The sequence below is a fragment of the Mytilus californianus genome, unplaced genomic scaffold (assembly GCF_021869535.1).
Source record: "Mytilus californianus isolate M0D057914Y unplaced genomic scaffold, xbMytCali1.0.p SCAF_3, whole genome shotgun sequence".
Classification (NCBI taxonomy): domain Eukaryota; kingdom Metazoa; phylum Mollusca; class Bivalvia; order Mytilida; family Mytilidae; genus Mytilus; species Mytilus californianus.
The window spans coordinates 35,167,654-35,184,598 of NW_026262679.1; the positions used below are offsets into that span (position 1 = coordinate 35,167,654).

A 16,945-nucleotide genomic window follows, 5' to 3' on the forward strand; every position below is an offset into this window, starting at 1 on the left:
TTAGGCATTTTTCTACACCTAAGGATTTTTTCAAACTGGAACATAAAATAATACCAGGAGCATAATCTGTTTTTGTTGTCATTGAAGGAGTATACTGCTAGAAGTCTTATATTTTTGCTTTGTGTCTATTATTTTTATGTAATTTGTTTTTTCCTCGTATTGATCGTTTGAATTTAAAAATCAATTGCAACTGATTTTTAGTTTGTTTTTATGTTGTGCTATTACACCACTGTATAAGGTTAGGTGGAGGGAGCACTCACAAACAATTTTAACCCTGACACATTCTTTATGTGCTTGTAATTCTTTGTTTGTTGTTGGTTCATATCTGTCATATTTGTTTTTCCTGAAACATTTTGTTATAGGCCTATGGTTTTCTAGTTTGAATTTTTTCAGATATTTCATGTGGGGCTCTTTCTAACCAACCATATGGTATGGGTTTTTCTCATTGTAGAAGGGTATAGGATGGCTCTCAATTGCTTATACCCACTTCATTTGAACTCTGGTGGATAGGAGTCTCCTTGGCCATCATACCACATCTCCATATTTTTATATTGTTGAGTACATAAAAACAGCAAAAATATTAAAATATATAAATAAACATGTTTGCAAACTGATATTTTAATATATACAAAGAACAAACAAGTATAAATATTGGAAAATTGTTATTATTTTGTTGATACTCGACATCTTTTGTCCCAGCTAAAGTTTGCTCCGTATGATTTTGGTTTAAACTTTGTTTCTTTCATTTCCTCCACATGATACTTCCATCCTAAAAATAGAAAAAAATCACAAAACCTTAGTTGATGGTATCAATTTCATCAGTTACCCTGTTTAATTGTCATATACAGAATATCCCTGTGTCAGCACTTTTTGTTATGTACAGTGTACAGTCAAAAATTGCTCTTACTAATGTTTAACCTTGTAAAACAGGGTGATTACTGGTGGTTTGAAACAATACTGATTGACAACCTTGTTATATATTTTACATATGGAATATACAGAGACATACTTCAGAGTGAATGACCAACAATCATCAACATTCTCTGTGAAAGTTCACTATCAAGAATATTTTTTGTAACTAAATCATCTTGTATGTACCGTACATCATGAATAGGTTTATGCCTTCTTTTAAGTACTTTTGTATGTCTTCTCCTACAAGACTTACTTTGTCAGAGGTACAAAAAATAATTGATGTTTGAGCTTTCGATTTTGCCATTTGATAAAGGACTTTCCGTTTTGAGTTTTCCTTGGAGTTCAGTATTTTTGTTATTTATTTTTTTGTTGAGAGTTATTTGATTATCCCAAATCATGACCATTAAGATTTCTAAATAACACTGTAATATTTCAAAATCAAGTTTGAATAAATCACTCTATATCATATAATGAAAATTAATATTATTTATTCATCTCTGATTCTGCCAAAAAAAAATGCTAAAACTTTCATTTACTTTTTGCCTTGATTCAGTGGTTCTGAGTGTTCAATATTTTTCTACAAATTAAGGTGGCTCGGCCCTTTAACAGTGCGCATATTTTAACGCATGTTACTAACGACGAGCGCCTTGGAAACGGTCGCCTTGAGGGGTTTTCTCAAAAATAGTTTTGACGACATTGGAACGCGGGCGTGTATGAAAGCACCCTTTCCCGATGTCAACAAACCACGCAAAACGTTCTACAAAAGCCACAAAACAGGAAATACGTACGGTCAGGACTACAGAGTGGTTTGTTCATTTTTCGCATAAAAAGGACAGAATTATACATGATATATTAAAGCATAACATTAAAAAAAAGAAAATATAAATATTGACTTGTACGACGGTATCTGCCGGGTGCGTTCGCTCCAAAAACACATTCTCACCCTACACGTTCGCCCCTTGGATCCGTTCACACCCTATTTTCATTTAAATACTGGTTGAATATATCAAAAGATGTCTTTTAGATGTATTAGTATGATATATGAAAATATTTTGCCAATGATGCAATGTTTAACCGTAAACAAAGGATAGCGATGTAAACTGCATGTCACCTTTCGGCTTTCAAAAACAAGTAAAACCCATATAGTATGCTATAGTATAACGGCATCGGGGTTCATCTGCACGCTATATAAAATAATAAATAAATGAAAAATAATAAATAAGCTTTATTTAGAGTCGGCAAAGTGTACAAACAGAGTCAACATAAGCTCTAATGAGCTTTTAACCGTTTTATCCGTTTGGCGTTTTATAACATTTTGTTACTGTCATAAATCTCTTTTTTACTTGAAATATCTTCATTTCCAAGTATTGCTGGGATCTTATTCCGGAGTATGTGAAATATTTTCCCACTGCAAAATTTTGATAATATATATAGTTACGTATTTTTTATTTGCCAAACATTTTTGAACAATTCCGGAGTATGGGAAATATTTTAACACTGCAAAATTTTGATAATAGTTAAGTATTTTTTATTTTCCAAAATTTTTTTTGGACATTACAATTTTCAAACAAAGACTAAATACTTGACATTCACACATAACATTTTAATTTAAAGATTTATATACTTTATCAAATAATGGGCACGAAAATATCTAACAAATTTTCTCGTATCATGATTCTATGAAATTTGGAACTCTAGTACTATAACATGAGACCTCGGGGCCAATGTTTTCTATTTATAATATTTTCCTTTTACTTATTTTGCTATTTGTTAATTTTCTATTTTCTGTTGTATCTATCAATATGCCAACAGAGTTCGCATTAAAAAAAGAAAGAGGAAATATCAGCGTAAAAACTAAAATAATTGATTAAGAATGAGTTATTATAATAGACTAACGGAACTCGAGCAACACATTTTTTGTTTTACGCAGAAAAAAAACCGGACATTTCAATAATTTGCAGTTTTCAACCTTTGATCATGTAGATGAAAATTGGTCAATAGCAACCGGGACCTTACTAGTATTCCGGCCTTATATATCGGTATATGCTATTATCCCTCAATACCACATGCTTTGCGGTGCAAAATATTTGGCTTGACCAAGTCGGGATTTTGCCTAGGACACACATCCGCAGTCTACCGGGCAGTTCCAAACACTACCAGTTAAAGACATTATATATACACAAAATCTATACTACTTACTAGGTTCAGGAAAAGTTGGGATTGTAATTTTAAAACTCCGCCCAGTACACAGGGACGCTATAATAGTCGGTGATATTGGCAAACTTTAACTTCTGTCTTACTTTTTGACATGCATTTTTTTCAAAAGGGAAGCTAATAAGGAAAGTTCTTGATTTAAAAAAATTAAAGTGGAGTGTGTCATTGCGGCAAGAAATATGCATGACAACTTTTTTTAATGATGTGTGAACACTGGTTTGACCCACCTGCTAGCTGCAAAGAAATTTAATTATCGGCCTATGATGATAATATGGAGATGCAATTTTTTTTAATATTGACTTTTAAATTTGAACTTTGGTGGATAGTTGTCTCATTGGCAATCATACCACATCTCCTTATTTTCATATCGTAGGGTATAGAAATATGACTTCCCTAATCTGACAGATAATCCCATGCTATGGCAGGGTGTTCATACAGCTGGATGTATAAATACCTCCGGGGGTGGGTGGTAGGAGGGGGCACTTCAATACTTAATTGATAAGGGGTGCCGCTGGGGCCCACCTTTTTCAAAAATGTATACCTTTTCATATATTGCGTAGGTAAAAATGTAACCTTTTCCCTATATTGTTTGGGTTTCATGTAGTGTAATGTAAGACTAGAATACCAAAGTGTTAAAAAAGAAAATTTGGTTGATAAAATCACACCCGGGAACACCAAGAAAGATGACGGACGAAGAAGTTATGGAAACTTTATTGACCTTATCATATATTTTTGATAGTTTTCCCGACCTTTTCACATATTTTCAAGCTTGAAAAGGTGACCTATTCCAGCGGCACGTCCCATCACCTTGAATATAGGAAGTGCCCCTTACCCCACCCCCACCCGAGATAAATACGCAGCCTCGTATGGTAAAAAGGAGGAATTTTGTCCATACCAAGCATGCATTGTCCATTCATTTTCTAGCGACAGTCCATATAATTTTTGTGTTAACAAGAGTGCACAAGCTGAAATGTCTCACCTGCTTTACTAATCATCATTCATGAATATTGGTTTTATGTTGATATTCCTAAAGATAAAGTTTCACTACAAGTATCAGAAAAAAATAATATTATCAATGATCATGAAAATGATCAGATAAACCAATCCAAGCCAGCCTTACACAGTGGCGGAGCCAGAATTTTTCATGAAAAAGGGGGGGGGTGACTGCCTAAGAGAGGCCTGCTCCAGTCATGCTTCAGTGATTCCCTATATAATCAACCAATGGGCCCTCCCCCTAAATCCGCCTCTGTTACAATCACCCCATCAACCAAATATTTTAAACATATATACATGTATAGTATGCCAGTATAAACAGACAAAACCATGAACATAAGGTTAAGTTCAGATTGACCCTGCAAGACGGGCATATTTGTTTTTCATTCATTATTTTGTACATAAGTATGCCATTAGTTTTCTCATTTGAATTGTTTTAAATTGTACATTTGTCATTTGGAGGCCTTTTATACCCAACTATGCAGTATAGGTTTTACTCATTGTCGAAGGTCGTATGGTGACATTTAGTTGTTTATTTCTGTGTCATTTGGTCTCTTGTGGAGTGTCTCATTTACAATCATATCACATCTTTTTACTTAATATTTCAATATATACATTTAATAATCATACCATACACCAAATATAATAACCCATTGATTACACAATGTAGCATGTTAAAAGAGGACTTACCATTGACCAATGAACCATGCAAATGTGGTCAATGACAATTGCCAGACAGACATGTACTCCTTACATTTGTGAATCATTGCATACATATAGTTTATCTACTACATGTACTTTTAGTATTAGAAAAAACAGACAAAAACACAAAAACATGACATTGACAAATGACCTATTGCTAACAGTATCTGATAAACAACCCTAATCAGGTAACTTTAACCTTGAAATGTGCTTGAGATTTTTGTAGCAATCTGTATTAATTTGAGTGCATATCTAAATTTACAAAACAAAATTAATCTGGATTATTGTGATACTGTAAATTTAGAAATTATTGCGAGGTTATTATTAATGCAAATAATGCGACAGGGTGAATATCGCAATAATAAGAACTTGCATTCTGATAACTGAATTATAGATCTTTATGCAGATTTTTTTGTAATCGCAATAATTAAACTCGCAATTTAGTCCATTCGTCAAAAATCGCAATAATAAATGCACGCAATAATTTCTGAATTTACAGTCGGTAAAAATGTTGTCAGTTAATAGTGAGACACAAGTTTTCCCAGACAATATATAATTCTTTTGGTTGTTTTGTTTGGTTGCTGTCTCATTGAACAAAACTGTATTTTATTTCTCCTTTTATCCAGAAAATATAACTTTTGAAATAGAAACTGAATAGCATATGGATGGAAAACAAATGCCAAATGATGTAAAATAATTCAAGTGGCCATTTAGGTCAGGGGTTGGTGAGGTAAAAGATGAGGCAAAGGCATGTGCATTTACCACAACTGCCACTTGGTATTATGATTTCCAAAATTTCCAAATCTCATAGCTACCTTCTGTATTAAAGACAACTGCATATATTGCAGTTTGCATATCATGAATTGTGTTTGCAGCAAAATTCACTACAGAAAGCAAAAAAAGCTCTATTAAAATTCATTTTTTGAAAATTTTTGATTTTTATTCCTAAAATGTCTATGAGATCAAATTTATAAAACATTTATTAGCATTGTAAATTTCAATATACTAGTAATTGTTGACATGTATACATCATGTACATGTACAATCATTAGCTGATCAGCTCTATATTTTCATTATTTTTATATCAATATTCTTCATCAGTGTTTTTTATAAGACTCAATAATCTGTATTCATCATTGGGACAGGTAGGTAAAGTAGGTCCTTTTGATCTTGGATTTTTTTTTATGGATTTTGACAGCACTAAAGCATATAGTTCCAAATTATAGTTGATCTTGGCTTCTTAAGTGGATTCTGACAACACTTTGCATATAGACACCAAGTGTAGATGATCTTGGGTTCTCTCATATGGATTCTGACAGTACTTTGATTATACATGTAGTTCCAAGTATTGTTGATCTTGGCTTCTAATGTTGTGGTTATGTTTCTGCACTTTACATATAGTTCCCAATTGCAAGACAAGATGATACTGGCTTCTCGTGTAAATTCTGTCAGTTCTTTGCCAATAGTTTACAAGTAAAGTTGAACATTCCAGGATCTTTCACAACAAATCACTCCTTCCTCTTACATGTACTTGAAGCCTGAAATTAAATGTCAGAGTAATTCTGTCAGAAAATCAACCATGATTGACATTTAAAAGCATAATGCAGTTCATATTTTAAATAAATGGGGAATGTGTCCATGGGACACAGATGATGTCCCCACTTGCATATAAAGTTATAAAGGAGCATAACTAAAGAACGGTAAGAGTGACACTACCCAAAGTTTTACTTGATCTGAATTTTGTTGTAATAAGTAATGTGTATAAGTTTCATAACATTTGGATGAGGCAAACTAAAGTTAGAGAACAGAAACAAAAAATTCAGCAATTTTTTCCATTTGTAAAGGGGCATAACTCTAGAACAGTAAAAGTGACACCACCAAAAAAAATTCAAACTTGATCTGTGTTTGTTGGTAATAAGCATTGTGTATAAGTTTCATAACATTTGGTTGAGGCAAACTGAAGTTAGAGAACGGACACCAATTTTGGGACATACGTACAGACAGCCAAGGGTAAAACTTAATGCCCACTCCACTACGGCGTAAAAAAATGAAGAATTTGTGGCAACAATAATGAGCAAACAAAATAAAATTACATGCACAGCAAGTGTAAATAGTGATTTTGTTTTTATACATATGTTGAATACAGAATTCTCAGGGCATGCTGTTTCGATGCCAGGGAAAAGTTATTTCTATGCCTAAAAATTCTAAAATGCAGCTGAGCTACATTTGTACTCCTCGTCAACCAAATTATGCTGAGGTGTCTTGTAACCTGTTTGGAATATGGGATATACAAATTTTGTGTTTATAAATACTAAGCACAAAACAATAATGAATTTTTCAACTCAAATGTATGTGTTATTTGGTAAACAAGATAAGCCCTACGTGTATGTTTAAACCTGATACTTGACGTTATGAAATTTTTTATACAAAAGAGAGACAGGGGGGGAGGTGTTTAATTGTAAACAAATTGTGATCAAGACGAATCCATCAATAAAATGTATTGCCTCGTACTGTAGTGGTTATAATTTACAAATCAGGCCATTTATATATTCTCAAGAAAACAAACGAAACAATCGAACCCCTTCAGCGGGTAGTCCTATAATATATGCCTTCGCATTATATATTCACTATTTAACGTTTTCATGCTGATATTTTCATTTTTTTTTTGGAGGCAAATTGACAATAAAAAAAAAGAAGAAAAATAGCAAAATCAGTAAAAAGAAAACAGAAATAGAAAATAATGCCCCCGAGTTCATATATTATAGGACTACTTGAGCGGGTGGACAGGGATAAGGGAATATGGGAATGAGAGATCAGGAAGCGAGAAAAGGGGGTATCATGTGCAGGTCCGTTACCGTTAATTAGCCTGGTCTGAGTGAAAATAAAAGTAACCAATTTGGTAGGAGTAAATCTTATGAAGATTATAAATAGAAAAAAAAGCCTTAGATCTCGTGTGAGTCACTTTATTTTTAAACAATAAAAATAAACTTAATATATCTTTATTTTATTGTTATAGAACTATAGTAACAAAAGCATGATTTAGATAAAAGGAAGGGTACAAACAGACTCAGGGTGGGAATGTAAAAGGGATGAACGTGAATTGGAGCGAACATGATTTTGGGTGAAAGGACAAGAATTCGAAAAGAGGGGGGGATGAATAATCTGGGAAATATATTTTGCAATTTTTTTGTCTGGGAGCAAGGGGGATGGAAGTAGAAGTTAGGGGAGAAAATTTTAGAGTAAAAGGGAAGAGAAATGGGAGTTGGGGATAGGGAGTGGTAATCATGAACCCCTGTCCGAGGGAAGTTATGGGGTACCCCATTTTACAGGTTGGGACCAAACCCTCTATATGGTTTTCAGGGGTGGATCCAGCCATTTATAAAAAGGGGGGGGGGGGGTTCCTAACCCAGGATAAAGGGGGAGTTCCAACTATATGTCCCCATTCAAATGCATTGAACGTCAAAAAAAAAGGGGGGGTTCCAACCCCCCTGAACCCCCCCCCCCCCCCCCCTGGATCCGCCACTGGTGTTTAAATCTGTATAGAGGAATAATCCTTCTATAGAGGGGAATTTTTGTTTAGACTGGATTTAAAGCAAAATAGGGCAGAATGGCATTTTCTACTTATTATGGCAGTAACCTGCTACATTTGATGCACCAATTGATGTACTTAATTTCATTTCACATGCCCAGTTTACTGCTAAACTGACTGAATATACAATCTATTGTACACCATAATTGAAAGCTGTGATGATCAGGTAAATTCCACTCAGTTATGCCTCACTGAACAGAATTTCTATTGTTAGATTTAACATAAAATTTAAAGGTCAACTGCATGTCCCTTTTGTTGTTGATCAGGTGTTCAGATAGGTATACAATAGATTGCAAGTTCTGTCACTTTAGCAGAAAACTGGGCATCCCAGGCCATTTTTTGGTAAAGAAATACAGAATACAGTAAAGTGCAATAATTGATGCATATATAGTGCTATAGATTATAGCAAATATAACTAGAAAATGCCATTCTGCCCTATTTTGCTTTAAATCCAGTCTAAACAAAAATACCCCTCTTTTATCCCACTATAGAAGGATTATTCCTCTATACAGGTATAAACACCATGTAGAGGGTTTGTTCCCAACCTGTTTTACTAGTCATTATAGACGCTAACGATAAATATTTAACTTCATTTGACCCTAAAGGTGCTACCATTTGATTTTTATGGGGGGGGGGGGGGGGGGGGGGGGGGGGGGGGCTAGGATGAAATTTGAAAAAATAGGCAGGACAGGAGTTTGGAGTAAAAAAAAAAGGCAGGATGAGCAACACGGGTAAAAAAAAAAAAGGCAGGATGACAATTTGTGTAAAAAAATTCAGGATAAACTAGTAAAAAAAAAGGCAGGACCGAATAGAGTAAAAAAATAAAAAGGCAGGACAGAGATTACAACTAAAAAAAGCAGGACAACATTTTTCATCCTAGCCCCCCCCCCCCCCCCCATAAAAATCAAATGGTAGCTCCCTAACGTGGCTACGAAATTAGATTTTACGAATGACGATATAAAATCAAGACTTATTTGACGCTAACGATAGCGCTGATCATGAGATGCTGAAAATGACCATCCCCTCCTCTTTGACTGTTTGACACGGATATTTTTTCAAAACAGGCTATACATGTTCACAACTTGCCAGTTAAGAGGTTAAGGGTCAAGTAAACACATAAATAAGATACCAGCCATAACGATTATACATAGAACAGAAATTTAGCCCATGCAAGGTTTCAGCCGCAGTGATTTTCTACAGTATCGAGTATTTTGAGATAACCCCCCACTTTGTATTTTTCGTGATACTGATAACATTTGGCTGTCTAATATATTAAAACCTATGTTTTCTTATGTAATGACTCTACCTTCATCGTTGTCTATTCGCCACTATGTCTGTTATTCATGCACATGGTCGAATTTATCAGTGCAGTATGCTGCTCAGCAATGGCGACCCTGAAATTTCTGTTGTCCGATTATGGCGCCAGATTAGAGGGAAGCAACTCGTGCCAGACAAAATTACCGTATTTCACCAAAATAATCAAAATTTCGCTTTTTTATAACAAACAGTAAAATGTTCATCACATTTATATTCAGCTTTCGTCCATTGATATAATTACAAACATTATTTATTTAAAGACATTAATAAAAAAATCACAATCAAGTAATTAATGGAGTGCATTGAAATCAGACCTCATGGGGTAGAGTGTTAAACAAAAGCTCGTAACTTTTTTAAAAGCCTGGTGACCCCCATTTTATTTTACCTTAAAATGCTCGAAAAGTTCATAGCTTTGACATATCCGTTTTTTTTAAAAAATCTACCGGGGAAATTTTACGAAAAATCGATTTAACCAATATTTTTAGCCTTAAACTGAAATTAAAAAATGCCAAATTTAGACATAAATCTGAAAATAAAAGGATTTTTAAGTCTAAAACAACCAAGGGGAACGTTTACATTTCAAATTTAATTGTTTTTTCACATAATAATCATACTGACATGGTTCTAAAAGTCTTTGAATTTGATGTAGTCGTTATTGTTGAAAGGGTGTAAAAGTTTGGAAATAGGGTCAAAATCGCACATTTCGCTTCCATTTGAGGGGAAAACGAGCCTGGTGACCCCCTTTTTTCTTTGCATTTTTGGATTCAGCATAAAAAAATCTACAAAATATGTGAAAATAAAAAAATTCTACCGGGGGTCCTTATTGGGGTGAGCCACCTTAAGCCAGTAAAATGAGCAGCCTTTGCTGGTTTAACTCAGCATTATATCATACTTTTCATTGACACATCTGTCTATCACTAAAATCTATTGCTGTAATAATATGATACACATATAATTGATCCGTAAATACAAATAGGGATTAGGGTGCAATTTAATGTATTATTGTCCAAATACAGATTAAAATCAAGAATCAAACAAAATTCAAATGATTATAGTACTTTTAAACATGAATGATGAAAAAGGCATCAGTTGGAAGAATTACAAATAACTTCCATTCATCTTAAACAAACAAGTTTGATGGCATTTGACTATATTTTTTTAAGTTTATGTTAAGTTATATATGATATTGTTTGATCCAACTTATTTTACTATAAATTAAAAAAAAAACTTTTAATGACCTACCATTTTTCTCTACAAAGGCTATTGCATCATCTGGTGTTAAGAAAGTACAGTTCAAATTAGAGAGAGGATCACCTCTGAAAAATAAATCTTTCTTTAATTAGTTACAATGACAAGAAAATCTACCAGTAATAATGTCATATCAAGATGATCAAAACATTCTGGCAAAAATTGCCAAGAGTTTGTATATAGCAAAAAGAAAAAGATGTTGTATCAAAATAGCTACCACATATGAAATTTTTATTTTTAATTAAAGAACCTATGTGAGCATGCTCACATACCACACGCCCCCACATTGTCACTGGGCGAACAAGATCTCACCTGATTGGTAAATTCAAAGACTAATAACTTCTACAAAAGTCAACCGATTAAAATTTCTTGTGGATATGCATATCTACATACTATGTCCTTATTATCTACAAAGTTTCATGAAATTCTGTGTGGTTTCAGAGGAGTTTCGAGGACAAACAATTGTAGTAGTATATTAAGGCCAAGATTTTAAGTTCAAAGAGGCATAACTCCTAGAAAAAAAATTGAATCAAAATTTCCTGTCGAACTGCACATCTACATAGTATGTCCTAATTATCTACAAAGTTTCATAAAATTCTGTTGTGTGGTTTCAGAGGAGTTGTGATGACAAGAACAGGACAGACGGACGGACTGAAGAACTGTCTGACGGACGGGTCAAAAACATTATACCCTACAGAACTTGGGGTATAATTATTCAGTCTTGAAGATTAATTGAACTCAACAGGACAATATCAGCACCCAGGTAAGTTTCAAAGAGCACCACAATAGTTGACACTAGGGACTCTTGATTTTTCTGTCAGGTGTGAGCACATCACTGTGGACAGTCAGGAAGAAGAACATTAAAATAGCAATGTTACTAAAATAATTTGTGTTTTCCCCCAATCTGATTAAAATACATATCCTGTGTCCACGCTACACTTACAAGAATCTGACAACACTCTAACAACACTCTGTCCTACTTTCCATTCTGATAACTTTTACATCAACAAATAAAATGTCTGCCTCCAAATTTTTGAGGGTGTGTATCATTTATAAAATCTGAGGATCCCCAAAGGTTGTTTAAACAGCGAGTCGAATGGAGCCTTTCCGTATCCTTGAAAGCATGCGTGGACACAGCATCTGTATTTTAATAAGATTGGTTTCCCCTTAATCTGTATTTATTTGAAATATTGTCTCATGTACATTTACATGAGACATCTTCCCATTAGCTACAAAAATACATATTCCTTATTTTATAATAAAATACATTTTTTTTTTGTAATTTATAATACAGTGCACGTAAATACTCCAAATTAAGATGACATACGAAGATGTCCATCCCATCAATGGATTTTCCCATCTCTCTTGAGTATCAAACTCAATTTTCCAGCGTCTTTGACTATATGTTCCTGACTGCATAGCATTTTTGGCTGGTAGAAATATTCTAACTTGACGAGTCTTTATCTGTTCATCTGGTACTCCTGACAATACTGCAAGATCAGGCTACAAAAAACAATTACATGACATTTTTTTCTTTTTCTTCGAAGAACCAATCCATTTCAAAAATTATTAGCTTGATAAGAGAGTAATGTATTGATTTACTTCGGGATATTAATTGAATAACTACATACATTCTTCTTGGTGCAATGATTCACAGAAACACACTGAATTATGATAATTTTCCTTATAGTTCAATTGGTCCAAATTCGATGTTGGCCATTACTGTTCAATAAATCGACAACCTGTCAGATCTTCAGATTGACTTGTAAACATTGTAGGTCTTTGTCCTTGATAAAATAATGCATGGTAACTTTAAGCTGTTAATTTTGGTAAATGTTAATTTTGTGTTGTTGGGTTGCTGTCTCAATAAATTTGACTTAAAATCTCCCCTTTTTTAATATCAAAGTGATTTTAGGAAAAACATGTGTGCACTTAATCAATAGCCTATCAGTAAACAATGCTAAAACATAAATCATTTATGTATACAAATACATGTATTAATACAACTGAAAAATCAAAACAGGAAAAGGAATATACTTGTCTTTAGTAAAAGAATTGTCTCCATTTTTAAATGCAACAATTTTAACATAAATAGAAGTAGAAACATAAAAAAAATCTGGATAAACTATGTGTTCAGGTCTATATATATATATTAATATCTTGTTAAAGAAATCAAAGATAAATTCTAAATTACCTTTTCATCAACTATCACTTCATTTTTTTCACTCGTCTTCAGAGATTTATTTGAAGCCCTTTCAGCAGACACTAAAATTCCTCTAAAAATAAAAATAATTTTTTTTTAAATGGAAAGGAAAAGATATAGTTTGGATGTACATCTGCTGTCAGAGCATTATGATCATGATTAGCACATTCTTATCAATATTATTTTCAATGGAAATAAAAGGAAAGTCCATGACAACAAATAGAAAATGAAGGAAAGTAAATTGCTGGTTGTCAAATTTTATGTCATTTGACGTAACCATTATCTCACAATAAATGAAAACTTGATACTTGATACACCCCCCCCCCCACAATTTAAATCAAAGAGCTGATCTGATAGCTTTGAGGTGGAAGAAGATACATGAAAGGATAACTTGAATTACAATGAAAGCAGACTAAAATAATATACTTACTCATGTCTCCACCAAATCAGATTAAACTAAACATAAAAATCTCATAATATTGTTGATTCAAATAACTTTTCTTTAATTCCACACATTGCACCTCAGCATGTTCAAATTGAGGGAAGCAAATATACCAGGAACTGATTAATAGGATTTACTTGAAAAATTTTCTGTCGAAGGTGGGCATTCAATTTAGGTATTCCGGCTTCCTTTGTCAATAAAAACTAACAAATTAACAATAGGAAATGGAAAATCATCTCTTTTGTCCTTATTTTTTGGTTTTCATTTTCCTGTATAAAACTAAAATATCCAAATCTAGGATTAGGACAATTATTGCTGATAATATTAGATTTATTTAAACAAAGTACGGTAAATTTCTGCAGAAAATCAAACAATAAAAAAGACTGTAATTACATTTAAAAATACCAGCATCTTCTATAAAACAAAAGATTAGCATTTAATCATTTATTTTCACCGGAAAAACATAACACTACAATTTCTCCACGGACTTAAACTTTTGCTATTATTTTACTGTTAAACATATTTCAGGACTTGATTGTGGTTTGTATACTTTAACGATATAATCCGGCTTCCTTTGTCAATAAAAACTTGCCACCATGATTTCATGTACTGAAAGTGTGTGGATTAACACCAACATCAATCATGAATCGGTATAGTTGTTCACGGTGTTAATTGTTTTTTGTTTCATAATAGAAGTACTAAATATATCCAATGTAGATTTTGATAGTTGGCATGAATTCACACTCAAGTGTCCTCAGAAACTTAAATGTGAGGTCCTGTGTTCCAATCCGGGAGTAGACAATTATGTGATTTTAAAATAAAAAGTATGCTCTCCAAAGAGGGGCATCATTTTGTCTTTGTGGGACAGGGACATGAAATCTGATGTCTTGTGTAGAAAGAATTCACTCTTTCGGGAGCATCTTTTTACCACAGAACACCACAGAATACCACAGAACACCACAGAATACCACAGAACACCCAAAATTTACCACAGAACTTCGAAATATTAATACTTCAGACATTATTATCATGTTATTGTTCATTCTTTTAACAATTTGACATTTATTATTCAAATAAATTTAATTTTTCTATTTAGGGTCGACTCACTATCGCTACGCCCCCAACTAAATGGCCAATAATTGGGATCATACCGAAAAACCCCAGCTATTAAAACCATAATATACAAAGATTATTTATATTTGTGACATTTATATTTTAAATACATTTTAATCTTTTTTTTTTAATATACGTAATTATTTGTTAAATTTATTTTGTTTATCAGTTTTTTTTTCACTATTTTATTATTTTTATGTTAAGAGTTGTTACAATAAATAATAAAAATGGTTAATGTGACATTTAATTAAAGTTGTTGTCAACAAATAATTAAACTTTATAAAAGTGATTAAAGGAGTTTGTTAAGCTGATATCTAGAGTTGTTTCAAACAATTATTTAAACTTGACTAATGTTTGTACATCAAAGTTTTCTCCTTTAGAGTTATATATAAAACAATCCTGTGTTAAGGGCTACAAATACTTTCAAAAAGATATCTGAACTTGTTGTAGGACAGTTATATTTGAGTTGACTAATAACATATTATAAGTGTGTCTTTTAAATTATCAAAAAGTTCAAGTTCGATGACTGTTTTTGGATTCTTATGTTGTGTGTGTATCTTCTCTAATCATTTGACAATATTTCGGATTTTTACCAAATTTTGTATGCATTTAGAAATTGTTGAACTGAAACTTTATATCGAAAAAACTTGTATATGTAGCATTTACATATAGATTCTATATTTTTGAGTCCCAAATTAATGTTGACCTTAGCAAGTTCACCGACACAATTTTTAAAAGTTCCAAAATTTAATTAGATTAGCCAATTTTGACACTTGTTATCACCAATCAAGCTAATTAACATGTCATTTAAGTTTTCACACCTGAGACATCAAATACATTTATTGTCTTATAGGTTTATTCATTTCACAGAAAAAATAGTTACATATGAGAAATATTAACTCTTTCTGCCAATCAAGCCAATATTATTCATAGCGTGATTCGCGCCGGTAAAATCCGTCAGGTCAACTTTTTTTGTAGAAAAACATTTTTTTTACTATAAAGGTTATATTTTCATATAAAATATTCATTAATCTCGCAAATTTCTTAATTTAATGAAAAAATGTTTAAAAAGAAAAAGCAAAATTAGCACTTTCTGTCGATCAGATCAATATTATTCGTAGCGTAATATTCGTTGGTAAAATCCGTCAGATCAACTTTTTTTGTAGAAAAACATGTTTTATTTATATAAAGTTTTTACTGGTAAACAACATATTTAATAAACTCGCAGATTTCTTAATTTCACGAAAAAATATTGTAAAACAAAAGAGATATTGACACTTTTTATCGATCAGTTCAATATATTCAAAGCAAATATTGATCAGCGACTGTGAAAACCGTGCGGTAAATGTTTTTTGCTCAAAACTATTTTTTTAAATGTTTATTTTAGATTTTCATTATTACAATGCATTAGTTTAGTGTCTCAAAGGTCTCCAAATGTAAAAAAAAATATGCCAAAAAACAAAAAAATTATATCTCATCCAGTCAATGTCATGTCATTGGTGTAACCCGAATTAAAGAAATAATATAATTCTGAATTATTAGATTTGCGTTTTATAAAGTAAGTTTAATGTTCTGTGGTATATTTCAGTAGTTTTATTGTATTTTGTGTAGTTCTGTGGTATATTTTGAGTGTTCTGTGGTATTCTGTGGTGTTCTGTGGTAAAAAGACGCTCCGCACTCTTTCTGCAAGTTTAACAACCCTTGCAACAACTCAGATAATAACTTTTGGGATTCTGTGTCAGAAGCGATTTTCTTATTTGGCCACAGTATCCGAAAAGGGATTATAACTCTGAGGGATATTCTGGCCTGTTACAAGGCAAAATCTCTGTCAATAATGAATACACTTCCAGTGCCATTTCCGTTATCAGGTTTGGAACAACCAAATGAGGGAAGCTCTACTGTGATAGTCGAGTTTTACATTTTATATCCACCGTTATCCGCTAAGATTTCAAAGTCCTGTGGATTTACAAAATTGAGTATTAGTAAAAATCAATCATTTGACGCAAAAAAAATAACAGAGATTTTTTTGTTCACTTAAGTTATACATACCTGCAGTTTTGGGGAGAAATATATTTCTTTAGACCATTACGGAGACCAAGGGCAAGCGATGTCATTTTTTTCAACAGGAAGTGCCAAGTGTGTTGTTTCCCTTTAATTTATATGACATTTTCTTCCTCCCAAACGTGGAACACCGCATATGGTTACGCGATTC

The 16,945-nt window shown here is 32.7% G+C and overlaps 1 protein-coding gene and 1 long non-coding RNA gene across 2 annotated transcripts; both read right to left on the reverse strand.

Annotated features, from left to right (window-relative positions):
* Window positions 1-602: 602 nt before the first annotated feature.
* LOC127734441 (NADH dehydrogenase [ubiquinone] iron-sulfur protein 4, mitochondrial-like) lies at window positions 603-16,923 on the reverse strand. Its single transcript, XM_052244305.1, has 5 exons — window positions 16,783-16,923; window positions 13,170-13,251; window positions 12,303-12,478; window positions 10,970-11,043; window positions 603-769 (listed from the first exon to the last, which is right to left on the reverse strand). The coding sequence occupies exons 1-5, from the start codon at window positions 16,845-16,847 to the stop codon at window positions 666-668; spliced, it is 501 nt and encodes a 166-aa protein (XP_052100265.1). The 5' UTR covers window positions 16,848-16,923; the 3' UTR covers window positions 603-665.
* LOC127734443 (uncharacterized) lies at window positions 5,784-9,847 on the reverse strand. Its single transcript, XR_007997600.1, has 2 exons — window positions 9,717-9,847; window positions 5,784-6,359 (listed from the first exon to the last, which is right to left on the reverse strand). It is a non-coding gene; the product is annotated as an uncharacterized LOC127734443 (long non-coding RNA).
* Window positions 16,924-16,945: the final 22 nt, after the last annotated feature.